The 20,738-nt window shown below is 45.3% G+C and overlaps 1 protein-coding gene across 7 annotated transcripts in view; it reads left to right on the top strand.

Moving 5' to 3' along the window:
• The window catches only part of PHF14 (PHD finger protein 14), a 370,565-nt gene that overhangs the window by 131,975 nt on the left and 217,852 nt on the right, over positions 1 to 20,738 (top strand). For all 7 annotated transcript variants that reach the window (XM_089654591.1, XM_089654588.1, XM_089654587.1 and 4 more), the window contains one exon: positions 10,971 to 11,108. In XM_089654591.1, coding sequence (XP_089510717.1) covers positions 10,971 to 11,108 — 138 coding nt within the window. The remainder of the gene's footprint in view (positions 1 to 10,970; positions 11,109 to 20,738) is intronic.

The following is a 20,738-nucleotide window of genomic DNA, read 5'->3' as shown; positions in this document are numbered from 1 at the left end:
CTGATCGGTGATCTGCTATGTCCCAGGGGGTGCGCACGCGCGGTTAGAGTGGGAGGATGTCATATGACGTCCTCTCAGAATGAGAAAACTGTCACCCGTCTGTCATTTCCTTATATGGCGGGTGGTAGGCGGTTTATTTATGAGCTTATGCGCAAGTTTATGCACATTAGCACTTGTATGTATATAAGTTTTGCCAGTACATTTTTCTCTGAAGGCAGGTTTGGGGCTTTTGCTTTTTTTTTTGTGTTATATCCCCAAACGCTGCTCTAAAATATGAACCTAAACACCACAATGTGCAACGACACATTGGCTAATATAGAGCTGCATTCACGGGCATAAAGAAAAAAATAAAAATGCTTCTAGAAGCAGAGTTTTTTCTGCCTGTGTGCATGAAGCCTAAAGCGGAACTTTCTCCTCAACTGAAAAACAGCAGAAAGGATTTGCATTGCATTTCAGAAGTACTGTGTCTCTTGTGCCCCTGCTCCGTGATTAATAGATACATGACTACAATGGCACAGCTCGGTACAAGGGTGAACAAACTCCTGTGTGCAAATATGAGTTATATTATTATTATACAGTATTTATAAAGCGCCAATAGTTCGCTCAGCGCTGTACATTACAAAGGGGGACAGAACATGTGGCAGAACAATACCAATACATTGTGATACACGAGGGGTTCGAGGGCCCTGCTCTTTCGAGCTTACAATCTAGGAGGGAGGGGATGGTGGCACAGGAGGAGATAGCTGTGGGGGATGGAGTGGTAGGAAGAGTGGAGGAGGTCGGCAAGTTAGCAGGGGGTGGGGTAGGCTTCCCTGAAGAGATGGGTTTTCAGGGTGCGCCTAAAGGAGAGGAGAGTAGGTGATAATCTGATGGGTTGGGGCAGGGAGTTCCAGAGGATGGGTGACACCCTGGAGAAGTCCTGGAGGCGGGCATGGGAGGAGGAGACCAGGGAACTAGAGAGAAGGAGGTCTTGTGAGGAGCGGAGTGTGCGTGCTGGGCGGTACTTGGATATTAGGTCAGTGATGTAGTTCGGGGCAGTATGGTGGACAGGTTTGTACGTCAGCGTTAGGATTTTGAATTTGATCCGTTGCGCAATCGGAAGCCAGTGGAGGGATTGGCAGAGGGGGGTGGCGGAGACAGAGCGGTTGGAAAGGTGAATGAGTCTGGCAGCCATATTCAGGATCGACTGAAGCGGGGATAGCCAGCGGCGAGGCAGGCCAGTGAGGAGGGAGTTGCAGTAGTCGTGATATGATGAGGGAGTGGATGAGCTGTTTAGTGGTTTCTGGGGTTAGGAACGTGCGGATTTTGGTGATGTTGCGGAGGTGGAGTCTGCACGAGTTTGTTAAAGATTGGACTTGGGGCTGGAAGGATAGGTTGGAGTCCAGAATGACACCCAGTACTCTGGCCTGCAGGGCGGGTTTGATGGTAGCGTTGTTGGATGTGACGGAGAAATCAATGGGGGGTGGTGTCCGGGCTGGGGGGAAGACAAGAAACTCGGTTTTGGAGAGGTTCAATTTAAGGAAGTGGAGTGACATCCAGTCTGATATGTCGCTCAGTAGGTGTGTGATTCGGGCTGAGACCAAGGGGGTGAGGTGGGGGGTTGAGAGATAGATTTGTGTGTCGTCGGCATAGAGGTGGTAGTTAAAGCCGTGAGAGTGTATGAGTTGGCCAAGGGAGGAGGTAAAGATGGAGAAGAGAAGGGGCCCAAGGACAGAGCCTTGAGGGACCCCAACAGAGAGGGGGAGTGAGGGGGAGGTGGTAGCATTATAGGTAACGCTGAAGGAGCGTTGTGACAGGTAGGATGAGAGCCAGGAGAGAGCAGAATCTCTGAGGCCGAGGGAGTGTAGTTTTTTGAGGAGGAGGGGGTGGTCGACTGTGTCGAAGGCCGCAGAGAGGTCAAGGAGTAGGAGCACTGAATAGTGGCCATTAGCTTTGGCGGTTAGCAGGTCGTTGGAGAGTTTGAGTAAGGCAGTTTCGGTGGAGTGTAGGGGACGGAAGCCGGACTGTAGGGGATCGAGGAGGTTGTTGTCGTTGAGGTGAGAGCATAGGCGGGTGTAGACTAGGCGCTCGAGGAGTTTAGATGTAAATGGGAGCAGGGAGATGGGTCTGAGGTTGTTCAGGTCATTGGGGTCCAGGGAGGGCTTTTTAAGTATGGGGGTGATGTGTGCATGTTTCAGAGGGGAGGGGAAAGTGCCTGAGGAGAGAGAGAGATTGAAGATGTGGGTGAGGGAGCGTAGGATGGAGGAGGAGGAAGGTCGTAGGAGTTGTGAGGGGATAGGGTCGAGGGGGCAGGTGGTGAGGCGGGCATCAGAGAGGATCTTGGAGACTTCCTCGATGGTAGTAAGGTCAAAGGTGCGGAGTGTGGGGGGAGCTTCAGTATGAGGAATGTAGGGTGGGGTGGAAGAGGAGGTCAGAGCAGTGGTGGGGCCGTGGGAGAGGGGTGATGAGGGGGTAGCTGAGTGAGGGTGAAGGGGGTTGGAGAGAGTTTGAGCAGCGACGAAGTCCCTGCGGGTTATGTCGAGGGGGAGGGGGGATAAGGGGGTAGTTGTGTGAGAGGGGACGGTTTGAGAGGGTGTGTGAGTTGCGGCAATGTCCTTGCGAATTGTGTCAATCTTGTTTTTGAAGTGATTGGCAATCTCAAGGGCAGTGAGTGAGGTGCTGGGTGGAGGTGGGGGTGGCGAGAGTAGAGAGTTGAAGGTAGAGAAGAGTCGGCGTGGATTGGAGGAGAGGGCCTTGATGAGGGTCAAGAAGTAGGCCTGTTTGGCAGCATGGAGGGAGGAGGTGTAGGTGTGGAAGGCAGATTTGTAGCGGGTGAAGGCTTGTTGGGATTTGGTTTTGCGCCATAGTCGCTCCAGGGCACGACTTTGTCGTTTGAGGGTTTTGGTGTGATCAGTCTGCCAGGGCTGGAGCGGTCGGGGTCTGATGTTGCGTGTGGTTAAAGGCGCTAGTGAGTCAAGGGCTGTTGAGAGCGCATTGTTGTAGGCGGTCAAGCCAAGTCAGGGCAGGACAGGGGGAGGATGCGGTCGTGGAGTTGATCAGCTGCAGAGTGGAGGGAGGCAGGGTTAAGGTTGCGGAGGTTACGGCTGGTAGTAGTGTGACATTTGGAGGGGTAGGCGTTGGAGGACGAGGAGATAGAGAAGGTGATCAGGTTGTGGTCAGAGAGAGGGAAGGGGGTGTTAGTGAGGTTGTGGGGAGCGCAGCGGTTGGAGAAGACAAGGTCCAGGATATTTCTGTCGGAGTGGGTGGTGGATTGTATGCACTGTGTAAGTACAAAGGAGGAGGTTAGGTGGAGGAGACGGGCTGTGTCTGGGTTGTCGAGGTTGACAGGGATGTTGAAATCCCCAAGGATGATGGTGGGTAGCTCAGAGGAGAGGAAGAAGGGTAGCCAGGAGGAGAAGTCATCCAGGAAGCGGGGTATGGATCCAGGAGGCCGGTATATCACCGCAATCTTCAGGGGGGTTGGGGAGAATAGTCGGATGCAGTGGGCCTCGAAGGAGGAGAAGGATAGGGAGGGGGGGTTTGGGAGGACTCGGAAGGTGCTCTGCGGTGACAGGAGCAGACCAACCCCACCACCTTTGCGACCGTTAGGCCTGGGTGAGTGGGTCCAGGTGAGACCTCCGTAGGAGAGTGCAGCAGGGGAGGTAGAGTCAGTGGCCTGGATCCAGGTTTCCGTGATCGCTAAGAGGTTGAGGGAGCGGGAAACAAAGAGGTCGTGGATGGCGGTAAGCTTGTTGCACACCGATCGGGCGTTCAGGAGTGCACATGAAAATGAAGGGGAGATTTTAGGGAGCAGGGGGACAGATACTAAGTTGTGGGGGTTGCAGTAGGACGTGGAGGTGGGAGGGTGTTGAGTGGGTGAGGGAGGTGGAGGGCCAGGATTCGGGGAGATGTCCCCCGCGGCTAGGAGGAGGAGAAGGGTGAGAAAGGTGGCATGGGAGCGTGATGTGCAGGAGTGTGAGAAACTACTAGTGGAGGTGTTGGGGTCAGTGGGAGAGTGGAGTAATAGGAGGAGGTGGTGGGTGCCATAGAGGGGCGAAGGAAGCAGTGAGGACACAATATACAATTGTTTGGGAGAGATATCATCCTGACTCGGCCAATCAAGAAGTCAGAAGATCCAGAACCCATAGGAAGCCAGGCAGAAGTTGTTGACGTCAGCATGGGGGGCTGGCAGACTTTGCATGGCTTGAGGGGAGATGAATATTGCAGAGTTTATTTCCTCTTTCAGTAACCCCCCTGATCGCACCCCACCTGGTAAAATACTTGCTTTCCTCTTTTTTTTCCCCCTGATCTTCACTGTGCAGCCTTGTATAATTTTTTTCAATCTCTTTCGGTTATGTCATTTAGCATCTGCAACTCTCCTGTGTATGGGAGCACTCAGCAACAGCTGTGAATTCTGGGAACCGCAACATCACTCATAGGCTTCCATGGCTCAGCCATTGTAGACACTCCACCCTCTCCCCTGCAGCAGTCGCTCACTGACACAGGAGAGCCGGAGCTGCTGGATCATATGACTGGACAGGGTTTAAAAAATTTTGGTACACAGATCTTTTTTTAGTACAGGGTATGCAGAATAGGTTGGAGGAGGGGGGAGGGAACGTTTTTAAGAATAGTTAAAAGCTAGGTTGTTATTCCATTTTAAAAGGATAACTTTACCTAACTAGCCTTTAATGCAGGCCACAGACGGGGAAAAAACCGGCCGGTTTTTTTTGAAAAATGAAAAATCGTTCATTCAATCAGCCGACATTACCACTATTGGTGAAAAAAGGTCGGCTGATTTTCGTCCCGTCTATGGCCGGCAATTATATAGCATATATGCAGAAGAAGCAGAAATAGAATATGAAGAAGAAGCAGAAATAGAATATGAAGAAGAAGCAGAAATAGAATATGAAGAAGCAGCAGAAATAGAATACGAAGAAGTAGACATAGAATACGAAGAAGTAGAAATAGAATACGAAGAAGTAGAAATAGAATACGAAGAAGTAGAAATAGAATACGAAGAAGTAGAAATAGAATACGAAGAAGTAGAAATAGAATACGAAGAAGTAGAAATAGAATACGAAGAAGTAGAAATAGAATACGAAGAAGTAGAAATAGAATACGCAGAAGAAATAGAATACGCAGAAGAAATAGAATACGCAGAAAAGGAAGAAATCGAATACGAAGAAGAGGAAGAAATCGAATACGAAGAAGAGGAAGAAATCGAATACGAAGAAGAGGAAGAAATCGAATACGAAGAAGAGGAAGAAATCAAATACGAAGAAGATGAAGAAATAGAATATGAAGCAGGAGAAGAAATAGAATATGAAGTAGAAGATGAAGAAATAGAATATGAAGCAGGAGAAGAAATAGAATATGAAGCAGGAGAAGAATATGAAGTAGTAGAAGAAATAGAATATGATGTAGAAGAAAAAGTTGCAACATTGTATCTATTTGTATCCATTTCGGATACAGATGTTTCTATTCAGATACAAATAGATACAATGTTGCTATACTTTTAAATGTCAAATATAATATCGGACTAAAATTATTATTTTTTTCTTCTTCATATTCTATTTCTTCTTCTCATTCATATTCTATTTTTTTCCTTTTCTTCTTTCATGTCACTGCTCATGCGCATTTTTAAATATCGGAAAAAGATCGACAAATTTGTCCATTGCCGCGAAAATTGGCAGAACGACAAATTTGGACCGATAATCTAAAAGGTCAAAAATCATGAAAAACGGCCGACCGATTACCGCACGAACGATCCGAAAATTGGCCTATTTTTTTTTTTTTTTGACGATTTTCGGTCGTTTTTCATCTCCTCTATGGCCCGCATAACTCTAGCATCTACCACACACTGAAATTTCAAGGTAGCAAATTTGACAGGAAATATCCATAGCACAGCCCCCCACTGATTTGCATGCCATAGCCCTCTCCTCCTCTGAGAATATATAATTGTCTGTGCAGGTCCAGCTCCACTGCTCTTCCTGTCACCCGGTCTGTAACCTTTCATGCAGGTGTTAAACTCAATTTCATAGTGGGCCGCATCGGCATTATGGTTGCCCTCAAAAGGCCCGTTGTATCTGTAATGCTAGATGTCCAGAAACCATATGTGCAGTTTATTGAACACATGCACTTGAACGCTAATCTTGGTTTTCTTCTAGAAAGCAATACATATGTTGAGTTCCTTTAATTATGGACTTGTGCTGACTGGACTCTTATTCCATAACGAATCCATTAATCTATTCTCCATGTTTATGGAGGCGACTCGAATGGTTTTGCTCCGTTTCTTGTATAAAATCAATAACAATAAAACAGAACCAGCAGAGCACAGCATTGCTGAACATATAGTGAATTAATTAAACCTCATTTCAGTTTTTAAGTGAAATGAATTGGTTTTATCTGGGAATCTATAGGACTGACTCCACACGACCAGCTGTCCTGTGCACAGCATTCACATCTGTTCTATCCAGGGGGAGGTTACGTGTAGAGACAGGGATGTATTCTCCAGCATGGTAATGATCGGGATTATTCATTCTGTAAGGGTTTGCCTACTTCATCTTCAGGTATGTCCATTTTTTACCCTTCCCTTATAGCTTCTTTATAGCCCAAATGAACCTTCAGCTTAAATTTGCTTAATGCATTCCATGCACATCAAAAAAGTGTACAAAGCTTTGCAATTTAAAGCAGTTACATCTTGAGTAGAAAAGCCTGTCCTCTGCCAGTAATCAAATCAAAATCTCTGTAAATCCCCAAAGAAAAGTAAATCTTTTACCCTTGAAAGTGCAAATATCATAAACCTTTTCTATAACCTTCCCCTAAACTCAAATCCTACCCCTCATTCTCAATAATATCAAAATGTCCATAATAAAGTCCAAAATCAAAAATAGTCCACACTCTCCAATCTTCCAACTGTGAAAAAATATCCGATTCTTCACTCCAATCCAAAATACCTCAAAGAAATAAACTAAATATAGTGCATTATCTTTCACACTATAATATTATGTGATATCATGCATAAGCACTAGTGATGTAAAACATAATATAAACAGTAAAAATCAACACGTGAAGTGGAAATCCACACAACTCCACTAGTGATCTTGTGAAATAATCACTCCAATAAGTGAAATACAGCAAATACAAAGTTTGTGATCAGTGAAAAATGTGCAAGACCAGATAAGTGCCACCACTCTGCATTAGGAAACATGCTATTACCCTCTTTCAGCTTGCACAGGCGTTTCACAAATCCCCATATGCCACATGGATTCCCTCTCATGGGAGTATGCAGATGGATTCCCTCTCATGGGAGTATGCAGATGGCTTTCCTCTTATGGGAGTATGCAGTGGGATCCCCGTTCCTCATAAAGCAATGGGCAGTGGGATCACCGTTCCTCATAAAGCAATGGGCAGTGGGATCACCGTTCCTCATAAAGCAATGGGCAGTGGGATCACCGTTCCTCATAAAGCAATGGGCAGTGGGATCACCGTTCCTCACAGGGCAGAGAAGAGCAAACTCAGTGGAGTAATATGTATAAAACACAAATTTATTATCCGCTTACATTTCAGAAAACCTATGTTGAGTCCATCCTATGCTGAGACCATATCCAAAATGGCCGCGCTGCTCCTTCCGGTTTTGCGTCTGACGTCACAAAGCTGACGCGTTTCGTCACTTCTGACTTTTTCACAAGGGAAAGTAGCTGCAGAGTAGGAAGTCCAACACACCTCTTAAAGTGTTTCTAAAGGCTCAAGGTTTTTTACCTTCATGTATTCTATGAAAAAAAATCTTCTGTGTGCGGTGGTCCCTCCAGCACCCCCCCCCCCTCCAGCACCCCTCCCCCCCTCCCCAATCCTTACCAGAACCCCCTCTACTCCAGTGACTTTCTCAACAACCTCTGCTCTCTGGGGACTCTTCCTCCTCATTGGCTGAGGGCAGCCAATGGGCTGCTGTCAATCACTGCCAGTGAGCCAATGAGGAGGGAGTGGGTGGGAGCTGTGGCCTTGTGTCTTATGGATGCATAGAGCAGTGGCTCGGTGACGAGCACGCAGCGCTGCCCCCTGGGTGAGCGGTTTTCCCTGGGGGCACTGCTTAAGCGTGAGGAGCGCCGCTGGGGACCCAAAAAGATGATGATCAGTAAGTATGACAGGTTTATATATAAATAAAGCTTTAGAGTCATCCCTCAGCGCTATTGTGTTCTACCGGTGGGGAGCCTTCCCTGCCAGCTGAACACAATGATCACTGCTAGCATCTATAGCTGCGAGTAGTGATCGAAAGTAGTGGATCAACTTCAGTACAACTAGCCTGCCCATAGATGGATCGAATCTCAGCCAGGCTCTGCTGAACCAGCCGAGATTTGTTCCAGCTGTGGTCGGCTTTACTGAGTTAGACCTAGTGCTCTGCCAACAACAAAACTCATACTCCCTGCTGATTGGGGAACTCTAGCTCTGACTCTGTAGGGCACATGGTGGTGCAGAGAGACCATAGCCTCCCCACTGCTGGCATAGAACAGACAACAGCCTGCATGCTACTATTTTAGCAGATTATTTTACTGCGCAGGCATGTGTGAATGGACCATAATAAAAAACTGGCATTTGCTTTGCAAAGTATTTGGAAAGCTTTATTAATGTGAAGCAAATGCCTCTTTATTACACCCTTGAGGACGAGACCTTAAATTGTCAATACGAAGTAGTTCATCACAGCCCTCACCTCCATCCCTTTGATAGACAGTGATAAGGATTGCCATAGACCCAGGTCAAGATTTGCATAGAACTTCAGCTGCCTATCTATGGATCTGATTGCTTGTGGTTTTCACTGGAAATATCTGCTTATGTGTGCTTTATGACCAGAGGTTGTGGATTAATGACATTCACACCTATATGAGCTTATTGGACATACAATTTAAAACCACGAGCAGTGAAGTGGTTCTAAAGCCATACTTTTTTTACCTTATTGCATTCTATGTATTAAGGTAAAAACCTTCTGTAACAGAGGATCCCCCCTCCCCCCCTTCTTATACTTGCCTGAGCCCGTTCTCAATCCAGCGCAAGAGCTGTGGCTCTCCTCTCTCTTTTCCTCTCCACTGGGCAGATTGATAACAGTGGGAAGCCATTGGCTTCCGCACCTGTCAATCAAATCCTATGAGGAGCAAGGGAAGGGCCGGAGCCGCACTCAGTAGATGCAGGCAGGGTGGCTCAGAAGTGAGCACGCACCAGTGCCTCCATTGTATGAGGACACTCAGGGTGGAGGAGCCAGGAGCACTGGGGGGTCTCAAGAGAAGGATTGGGGCTTCTCTGTGCAAAACCATTACACAGAATACACTGTGTTCCAAATTATTATGCAAATTCTATTTAAGTGTCACAAAGATTAAATATTTTGTTTTTCAGTTTAACTCATGGATGGCATTGTGTGTCAGGGCTCTTTTGATCACTAAAAACAATCTCGGACAACTGTGATAATTAGATTGGCCAGTGAGCCCAATTTAAGGAAAAACTACTAAAGGAGGGTGTTCCACATTATTAAGCAGAGCACCATTTTCAAGCAATATGGGGAAGAAAAAGGATCTCTCTGCTGCCGAAAAGAGTGAAATAGTTCAATGCCTTGGACGAGGTATGAAAACATTCGATATTTCACGAAAACTTAAGCGTGATCATTGCACTATTAAGAGATTTGTGGCTGATTCCGAGCACAGACGGGTTCATGCAGATAAAGGCACATTGAGGAAGATTTCTGCCAGATCCATGCATCGGATCAAGAGAGCAGCTGCTAAAATACCATTACATAGCAGCAAACAGATATTTGAAGCTGCTGGTGCTTCTGGAGTCCCACGGACATCAAGGTGTAGAGTCCTCCAGAGTCTTGCAACTGTGCATAAACCTTCTATTCTGCCACCACTAACCAATGCTCACAAGCAGAAACGGCTGCACTGGGCAGAAAAACACATGAAGACTAATTTTCAAACAGTCCTGTTCACTGATGAGTGCCGTGCAACCCTGGATGGTCCAGATGGATGGAGTAGTGGATGGTTGGTGGACGGCCACCCTGTTCCAACAAGGCTGCGACGTCAGCAAGGCGGTGGTGGAGTCATGTTTTGGGCTGGAATCATGGGAACAGAGCTGGTCAGCCCCTTTAGGGTCCCCGAAGGTGTAAAGATGACCTCTGCAAAGTATGTGGAGTTTATGACTGACCACTTTCTTCCCTGGTACAGAAGGAAGAACTATGCTTTCCGTAATAAAAATCATCTTCATGCATGACAATGCACCATCTCATGCTGCAAAGAATACCTCTGCATCAATGGCTGCTATAGGGATAAAAGGAGAGAAAGTCATGGTGTGGCCTCCATCCTCCCCTGACCTCAATCCTATTGAGAACCTTTGGAGCATCCTCAAGCAAAAGATCTATGAGGGTGGGAGGCAGTTTACATCCAAACAGCAGCTCTGGGAGGCTATTCTGACATCTTGCAAACAAATTCAAGCAGAAACTGTCCAAAACTCACAAGTTCAGAGGATGCAAGACTTGTGAAGCTGCTATCAAATAAGGGGTCCTATGTTACAATGTAACGTGACCTGTTCAAATGTTTAAAAAGTTAAAATGTTGTTAAAAGTTTGATTGAAATAGCTTTTGATTTCAGTAAATATGCTGCAAACACAACAAATAACAATTTTCAGTTCTTTACAACCTATAAAGTGTTTTGAAACTTACTGTGCGCAATAATTTGGAACAGTCATTGTAAGTGTTTTATGTTTAACAAAAATCCTGTTATCAGGAGGTTTGTTCAATAAAATATGAATTGTACTCTTAATAGTTGATAACATGAGAATTATGCTAACTGTTATTTACATCAATTATTTAGGTAAATGAGAAAAATATAATTTGCATAATAATTTGGAACACGGTGTAGATAAGTATGACATGTTTGTTATTTTAATAAAACTGAAACTTTTTATATCACTTTTGAGTGTTTTATGTTTGATTGTGATTTCCTTCTCTTTAGAAACACTGCTTTAGAGGAAGACGGAGGAGCGCACACTTTGGTCTTCCTGAAGATATAAAGAAAGAGAAAACAATGGGAGAAACTACAAGGCAAGCAGAACTCCAACCCGAACTCAGCCAGCCGACCGAACTCATGTCGGTAATGTGAATTTTAATATTAGCAATGCTATCATCGCTTTTCACACATACAGAGCTGGTCCATGACTACTCCCGCACATTGCATAGCCATGCCGGTGACACCCCGATTTCTGGTTTCAGTTCTACAGCTTCCAGTGTCTGTTTGAGACCATAAGTCACCAGTGTTATTCAAATGATTAATTGTGCTCTGAGCCTGGAGGTGCTGCAGAAAATGACGGTGTCGCCTTCAGCTGCATGAGGCAATATCTGCTCTAATTACAAATATCCTGGCAGCTAAAACAATGCACGTTGACTGTAACTCTTGACTGTTCGACATTTCCGCTTTAGTTCAGCGCTGTTTTCACTTTTTTTTTTTTGCTTCATAGACTAGACCGATTATTTCAGAAAGCTGCCTGTAAATTATACAGCTGTGTTTTTGCTGTGACCTTGAATTTTTTTAAGCTCCCTGGCGGTATTCCTGAGTGTAGCTCGGGGTAAAGTTTCAGCACCACAAGCGGTAACCCCGAGCTACACTCGGGAATACACTGCAGCGCTGCTCCGGGATCTCTTCTGCACTTACCTTGTCCTGCGCTCCCACGATGTCCCACCTGCAGTGTCCCCTGTAATGTCCTCTGGCGGATGCCGGCATCTGTCTACTGGGTTCCGTTCCCTGCAAGCGTCGGAACATACGGGGGACGGAACTGGCGGGAAATTTGAAAGTTGTAAAAGTGACATTCACTAAAATCACATAGTATAACATTACTGTATCAAACCATTTCACATACATTTTGTCCCGAGTGCTTTGTCCGGCGCCCTGCCTGCATTTTTACTGTTCTCTCTGCCTGGAAACAGAGAAATGTCCATGGTGTCCAAAAAGCGTCCCTTTAGGTCAAAAGTGGTTTTAGACCGGCTAGAGAACAGCGATAGTAAATCAGAACCACTTGCAGAATTGAGTGATAATGATTCGTGGGGGAAATTCATCATCAGACACTGAAAGCGATTCTGCAACTTTGCTCAGTGATGTGCGAACTTGGCGCTATATTTCACATTTCAGTGTTTTTGGTTTGATTATATTATTTAAATTTATTATTATTATATTATTTTTTAGGATTTATTAAATTATAATTTATGATTTCACGTTTCAAATTTTATCATACCCGGGATGTTTACTAGACTCTTGTTCAGACAGATTTCAGTGAGTTATTCCTAAAAATTACAGCCTGCAATAAAAAAAATACATATTTCCATGCAAAACAATGTACCACTTTGAGCACAGAAATATGGACATAATCAGACCGCTAGGGAGGCTACAGTGAATCTGTCACTTTGCACATTTGGGGTCCTCTATAAAGCCCACCCAGTGCTATCCACCTTATCCCCTGATTTTTCGCTGCACTTTGGTGTTCAGGTCTAATCTTCAGACCACCTGGGAAAACTTTAAAGATCAATATAGCTGTGTCAGAAGGTGGAGGACTTTCAAGAGAACCAGTCACTTTGGGGTAGAATTACTAAAGGTGTATAGACTGTGCACTTTGCTGAGTTCAGTTGCTTCAGAGCTTAGTAAATGAGGTAAAGCTTCCCTTTGCAAAGAATACCCAATCATGTGCAAGGAAAATAAAAAATGAAAAAAAAAAAAAACAGCATTTTTGCTTGCACATGATTGGATGATGGAAGTAAGCAGAGCTTCACCACATTTACTAAGCGCTGAAGCAACTGCTCTTGCAAAGTGCTCAGTCTATTTACCTTTCGTAAATCAACCCCTTTGTCTGAAATGGGAAATATTAATGAGTACTTTTAACACCTACACCTCTTGTTTAAAGTGTTACTAAACCCACAACAGTACAATCAGTCTGTATATGCAGTAATGCATGTTATACTCACTGTGGTACCTAAGGGGTTAATCCTCCGCATTGTGTGAAAAGGCTGTTTGATCCTGTCTTCTCTGACACTCCCATTCTGCTGTTTCCAATCCATCTACTGATAGCACAGAGCTCTTGGAGTCACACTGCACATGCTCAGTTTGGTGTGTATTGCTAGAGCATTTGGGGTTTTTTTTAATCTTTGGGAGGGAGCATGTGATCAACAAAGGGCCAATCAGCACTGTCTAGACAGATTGTCAAGGGTTATGCAGGACAGTCAGAGGAGAATGAAAACTCCTCCTACAGGTTTTAAGCTGTGCTCAGCTGGATACCAATAGAAGTCACAAGACTGCTATATACTGCTGGTGAGAAAAGGTATTTAACAGTTTATATTTGCTAAAATAATTGCATTTCCATGTTGTGTGTACTGTGGGAGACCGGATATAGTGAATGCAGGGTCCGGGGAGACCAGATATAGTGAATGCAGGGTCTGGGGAGACCAGATATAGTGAATGCAGGTATCAGGGAGACCAGATATAGTGAATGCAGGGTCTGGGGAGACCAGATATAGTGAATGCAGGGTCCGGGGAGACCAGATATAGTGAATGCAGGGTCCGGGGAGACCAGATATAGTGAATGCAGGTATCAGGGAGACCAGATATAGTGAACGCAGGGTCTGGGGAGACCAGATATAGTGAATGCAGGGTTCGGGGAGACCAGATTTAGTGAATGCAGGATTCGGGGAGACCAGATTTAGTGAATGCAGGATTCGGGGAGACCAGATTTAGTGAATGCAGGATTCGGGGAGACCAGATTTAGTGAATGCAGGGTCTGGGGAGACCGGATATGGTGAATGCAGGGTCCGGGGAGACCGGATATGGAGAATGCAGGGTCCGGGGAGACCGGATATGGTGAATGCAGGGTCCGGGGAGACCGCATATGGTGAATGCAGGGTCCGGGGAGACCGCATATGGTGAATGCAGGGTCCGGGGAGACCGCATATGGTGAATGCAGGGTCCGGGGGGAGACCGCATATGGTGAATGCAGGGTCCGGGGGGGAGACCGCATATGGTGAATGCAGGGTCCGGGGGGGAGACCGCATATGGTGAATGCAGGGTCCGGGGGGGGAGACCGCATATGGTGAATGCAGGGTCCGGGGGGGAGACCGCATATGGTGAATGCAGGGTCCGGGGGGGAGACCGCATATGGTGAATGCAGGGTCCGGGGGGGAGACCGCATATGGTGAATGCAGGGTCCGGGGGGGAGACCGCATATGGTGAATGCAGGGTCCGGGGGGGGAGACCGCATATGGTGAATGCAGGGTCCGGGGGGGAGACCGCATATGGTGAATGCAGGGTCCGGGGGGGAGACCGCATATGGTGAATGCAGGGTCCGGGGGGGAGACCGCATATGGTGAATGCAGGGTCCGGGGGGGAGACCGCATATGGTGAATGCAGGGTCCGGGGGGGAGACCGCATATGGTGAATGCAGGGTCCGGGGGAGACCGCATATAGTGAATGCGGGGTTTAGTAACACTTTACGCAAACTTGTCAAGTTAAGATAAAAAGACTCTGCAGGGAGATCTGCCTCCTGAAGCCCATGCTGTCAAACTTTGTGTTTCTCTCCTAGATTTTAAGCTCCCGGGATCAGGGCCCTCTACTCCCTCTTGTATTGAACTGTATTGTAACTGTAATGTCTCCCTCCATTATGTAAAGCGCTGAGCAAACTGTTGGCGCTATATACATCCTGTATAATAATAATAATAATTGTATTTTCAGTGGGAGTAAGGTCTCATTCACACGGGCGTATGAATCTGTGCCCCCTGTGTGAAGGACATTTTTACCCGCACTGAGATGGATGGAACACCCAGGGTGCATTTGAAGCTGTGTACCTGCACACATGTCCTATTAAGAGGAGCAACTGTGTTCTTACAGCTGCTACACCCCAATTGGCATGAATAGGATTGGCATGTTGATGCACGGAACAACTGTGCATCCTTATGTGGGTTTACACGGCCATCACACGGGGCCCATGTAAACGAGGCCTGAAACTTCCAAGATAGTACTGAATTTGGCTGGCAATGACACATTGATAAATTCTTACTGTATGGGGAGGCAGAAAGGAGCCTCCAGTGGGTGCATCTGGGAATATGTCTCTGGAATAGAGGTTTGCGGGATCATCAGACTGAAAGGATGAACAGGTGAACAGTCAGCCTATCAAGATCAATTTAAAATCACTTGAACCTGGATTCAGTATCACTTGCGATTGGATTCAGCAAACTCTCATGTAAGGGGGGGACTGAGAACACTGCAGCCTCTAGTAATGTGATGATCCACAACCTCCTTTTCTTTGCATAAAAGACGGCAAGAGGCGGAGTCCTGAACACAGAGGTGGAGAGGCTCGTAACTGGTGTTCCATAATCATTAAATGACGAGCATCAAATTAACTTTTTAGCGGTTTGATTATGTCAGTATTTCTGTGCTCAAAGTGGTACATTGTTTTCAATGGAAATATGTTTTTTTTTTTTTTATTGTAGGCCTGTAATTTTTAGGAATCACTCACTAAAATCTGTCCGAACAAGAGTCTAGTAAACATCCCAGGTATGATAAACTTTGAAACACGAAATCATAAATTATAATATAATAAATAATCATAAAAAATAATAATAATAAATTTAATTCAATAATATAATCAAACCAAAACACTGAAATTTGAAATAGAGCGCCAAGTTCACACATCGCTGAGCAGTCGCAAAATTGTTTTCAGTGTCTGATGAGGAATTTCCCCCACGAATCATTATCACTCAATTCTGCAAGTGGTTCTGATTTCCTATCGCTGTTCTCTAGCCGGTCTAAAACCGCTTTTGACCTAAAGGGACGCTTTTTGGACCCCATGGACGTTTCTCAGTTTCCAGGCAGAAAGAACAGTAAAAATGCAGGCAGGGCGCCGGACAAAGCACTCGGGACAAAATGTATGTGAAATGGTTTGATACAGGAATGTTATACTATGTGATTTTAGTGTATTTAGTGAATGTCACTTTTTGACACTTTTAAATTTCTCGCCGGTTTCGTCCCCCGTACATCCTGACGTCGCAGGGAATGGAACCCAGAAGACAGATTCTGGCATCGGCTGGAGGAGATGGCCGGGGACACTGCAGGAGGGACATCGCGGGAGCGCAGGACAAGGTAAGTAAAGAAGAGATCCCGGAGCAGCGCTGCAGTGTATTCCTGAGTGTAGCTCGGGGTTACCGCTTGTGGTGCTGAAACTTTACCCCGAGCTACACTCAGGAATACCGCCAGGAAGGTTAATGTTAGTAATGGGTCATTCCAGTGTACACCTTAAACTGAATATTTTTGAGAGGTGGAGCCTGCTTTTTGTTAACTCACTGAATTGCAGGTGCCTTGTATATGCGCATAAATATCTGGAACATTTGCTGAGGACAAAGTGTTCATAATTGCCTCTTAGCCTTATTATAGGGCCAACGAAAGGATGACTTCTCAGCTGTGATCCCCCTTGCTACAAATTATTTTCTGAAAATGTTTTCTTTTGCTTGTACGAATATTTCCCGGAGAAGTCAAACGTCCTCATCAACCGCTATTGTTGCCGCCGCTCAATATAACGTTCTGATAAATATAGTTTTCGCTTGGGAGAAAAAAAAAAAACGCTAGTTGGTAAATTTGTCATTCAGCTGCGAGCAGTTTCTAAAGTTTTGCTTAACAACATAATTTGAAGTCATCAAGTTTTTCATTAACCCCCGTGGCTTCTGTGTTCTATAGTGCCATGAATATGTGCGGAATGTTTCGTTACTCCCTGTAGGTCACTGAACATTCATAGCAAAACGGGACTTTCTTTAACCTCTTCTAGTTCGGACACTTTCACCCCCCCCCTTCCAGTTCGGACACTTTCACCCCCCCTTCCTGTCCGGACACTTTCACCCCCTTCCTGTCCAGGCCAATTTTCAGCTTTCAGCGCTATCACACTTTGAAGGACAATTGCGCGGTCATGCAACACTGTACCCATATGAATTTTTTTGCATTTTTTGAGACAGATAAAACTTTATTTTGGTGATATTTATTCACCACTGGGATTTTTTTTTTTTTGCTATATAAATAAAGTCCACACATTTTAAAAAAAAGTGCTTTTCTTATAAAATTTTGGTTCAAATTTGTTATCTTTTTAGTAAAAAAAAAAAAATAACCCAAATTAGTTTATAACCAAAAACTATAATTTTTCAAATTGTTTTAAATTTTATTTAATTTTTGTTTTTTTTTTAACATACTGTCACTACTTGTTGGGGATGATGATTTTTTTTTTTGATGAAATGACAGCTTGCTTACTATATTCATGTGATCACTGATTGACCAATCAGTGATCACATGATCGGGACCTCACACAGAGGTCCCGTCCGACGATTGGTGTTTCACTGGGTCCGGAGGACTCAGCGGGCACCGGATCGCGGTGATGCGTGCTCCCAGGGAGCGCGCACAAGCAGGGTGCGGGGAGGCCATTTATAAACGGCCACCCGACCCTGCACTGCCACCGTTCGGTCGTTTATATACAACGGCCGGTCGGGAAGTGGTTAAGTAGATCTGTCACAGGCTCAGTCCAACCAAAAATGTGATGGAAAAAAATTCCTGGACATAAGTTAACCACAGAGAAGAAAAGAATCACAACAAAGTTCTTAAAGTGTTACTAAACCCCGGACCCTGCATTCACTAGATCTGGTCTCCCCGGACCCTGCATTCACTAGATCTGGTCTCCCCGGACCCTGCATTCACTAGATCTGGTCTCCCCGGACCCTGCATTCACTAGATCTGGTCTCCCCGGACCCTGCATTCACTAGATCTGGTCTCCCCGGACCCTGCATTCACTAGATCTGGTCTCCCCGGACCCTGCATTCACTAGATCTGGTCTCCCCGGACCCTGCATTCACTAGATCTGGTCTCCCCGGACCCTGCATTCACTAGATCTGGTCTCCCCGGACCCTGCATTCACTAGATCTGGTCTCCCCGGACCCTGCATTCACTAGATCTGGTCTCCCCGGACCCTGCATTCACTAGATCTGGTCTCCCCGGACCCTGCATTCACTAGATCTCGTCTCCCCGGACCCTGCATTCACTATATCTCGTCTCCCCGGACCCTGCATTCACTATGTCAGGTCTCCCCGGACCCTGCATTCACTATGTCATCCCGTACAGCGATAGGTGTTCACGAGGACACAGCGGGCACCGGATCGCGGTGCTGCGCGTTCCCAGGCTAAGATGATGGGCGCCGTTTATGAATGGTAACTCGCCCCTGCACTGCTCCCATCCAGCCGTTTATATACATGGGCCGGACGGGAAGTGTTTAAAGCAACTTTACCTTTAGAACCTGTCTGCAATGAATTTGCGGCTAATTTTTCAGTGTCAACGGGATTTTGTTTGATTTAAAACTGCTTCTCTCTCCATACAAGTCTAAAGCAACATTCGAATGGCTATTTTGCCACGCCACGATTCTCAGCATCAGGAGTCTATGGATTTCTGCTGCTGGGATTGACAGCTGTAAGCTCATAGAAGCGGCCACCTAGACTATGAACTGCAATACCAGGCTGTTAGCAGCTATTCTTGCCTATTTACGCAGTCAGTGATCACCTACTGTTCACCACAAGCGAACGCTGGCTTTACAAACTGTGGGCGCTGACAGCCTGTCATTGTAGTGTATGGGTTCGGCGGTCGCTGCTATCCACACAGTTGTGAGACGCAGCAGGAATCGGTACATTCATGCTGCTGGGATTCACAGCATTACAACACACCCATGTGGATGGTGCCTACGAGAATGCAAAATCAGCTGAAGCTGGTCATATGCAGGTCAGCTACACCTGAAATGAATTCTGAATGATCACAGATGCATCGCAAATCGGTGTCAAAACCACGCTACATTTTCCCATCAAAACCCATCAACACAGGCTCTAAAATCACAGCTAATCCCAAACGTTAAAAGCTCATACAGTTTTTTACATGTTAATGTCCTTTTCAGTATTTTTAACCACTTGACCTCCGGAAGGTTTTTTAATTTCGGGCTTCACTTTATTTTTAATATATTTTATTAAATTATTTTTTATTAATAATTTTTTTTCCGTAAAATACAAAAAGATACACACAAGTTAGGGAAAAAAAGAAGAAAAAAAAAACCACATATAATTAACTTCTCCCATTCCTCCCAAATAACTTATTTCATATTTACCCTATCCCCCCCAACAACCTAAAGCTCTAAAACCGTACTACTTTCCTGGTTTCTGACCTTCATCGTTATCAGTCTAAATCTGTGTTCCCTTCCCCCTATCCCTCTTTTCTATGGGCTCTCCTACAGGCACCCTTTAATACTCATTTACTCAAATTCCAAGTAGATTCACATATCTTTTAGTTGTCTTAAAGGCCAGTCACTGACTAATTTTGGACTTCACTTATTCACATTATTTTATTATATATACTATACATGGTAATATTGTTATGTTATTGTATATATTTTAGTAGCATCACATTGCGTGGCACTTTATTTTGATTTACTGTATGTGGGTACACATATAATGTCAGCAGCAGTACGGTGTGACATAACAAGTTGAAATAAATTGCACTGAAGTACACTGGGCACATTAGTGTTTAACAAGTGTTGCTTTTACTTACAGATCTGGCTGTTTTTCCTCCCTGCTTTGCAAGAAGGAGAAACAGCCAGATCGCTGTTCTGTGAACATAGAGTCCCATGTGTTTGTAAATGCAGGACTCTTCTCTGTGTTTGGACACAGCCAATTAGCAGGTTTCAGCCAAAATAATTGGCTGAAACCTGTTGACTAACCCATGCTGTGTCCAATTACAGCATAGGTCATGTGTGCCCAAAAACCCAAAGACAGGTGGCAAAGTGCAGTTACATTGCCTGGCTTGCTTGCGCTGCTTGCCCAAAGTAAAACGACTGCAGGCGGGCAGCAATTGGTTAAAATCCCATATAATTTTTAGCATGTTAATGTTTCAACTTTTCAGTATTTTTAAATTTGCCTATTTCATTAAATGACTAATTGGTGATCCTACCATGCAGGTCCTTGTTCAGGCTCACGTTGACGGTTTATTTCAGGTACTTGTATAGCGCCATCAATTTACGCAGTGCTTTACATATATATTGTACATTCACATTGGTCTCTAACACTCAAGGGGTATACAATCTAAGGTCCCTAACTCACATTCATACATACACCTACTAGGGACAATTTAGACAGGAGCCAATTAACCTACCAGCATGTCTTTGGAGTGTGGGAGGAAACCGGAGTACCCAGAGGAAACCCACGCAAACACAGGGAGAACATGCAAACTCCATGCAGGAGGCGCCATGTTTGGGAATCGAACCCATGACCCAATTACTGCAAGGCAGAAGTGCTAACCACTAAGCCACTGTGCCGTTACCATGTACAGCTGTTCCCCAGTTGTACATCTGCATTCTCACCTTCATTATACATATTGCCAGCAAACTAGGGATCTTAATGTCCAAACGTTATTACGTTTATTCAATGTGATCACATCACAGCAGAAGAGTGCAACATTTCGGGGCCATGCAGAACCCCTTCATCAAGTGTGCGATGAGACATCACATGCCTGATGAAGGGGTCCTGCATGGCCTCAAAACATTGCACTCTACTGTTGCGATGTGATCACATTGAATAAAAGAGATGTAACAAAGGATTGGATAAACATTTTGTTCGCAAACTAAATAGCATCCATTTAGAGTTTGGATGAATTTTATACACACTCCCCAGCTTCCTCTCTAAA

The sequence above is a fragment of the Staurois parvus genome, unplaced genomic scaffold (genome assembly GCF_062004578.1).
Source record: "Staurois parvus isolate SC_StPar_1 unplaced genomic scaffold, SC_StPar_1.0 ptg000779l, whole genome shotgun sequence".
Taxonomy (NCBI): Eukaryota; Metazoa; Chordata; class Amphibia; order Anura; family Ranidae; genus Staurois; species Staurois parvus.
The sequence above is the reverse complement of the archived record's forward strand: the minus strand, read 5'-3'. Positions and strand labels throughout refer to the sequence as shown.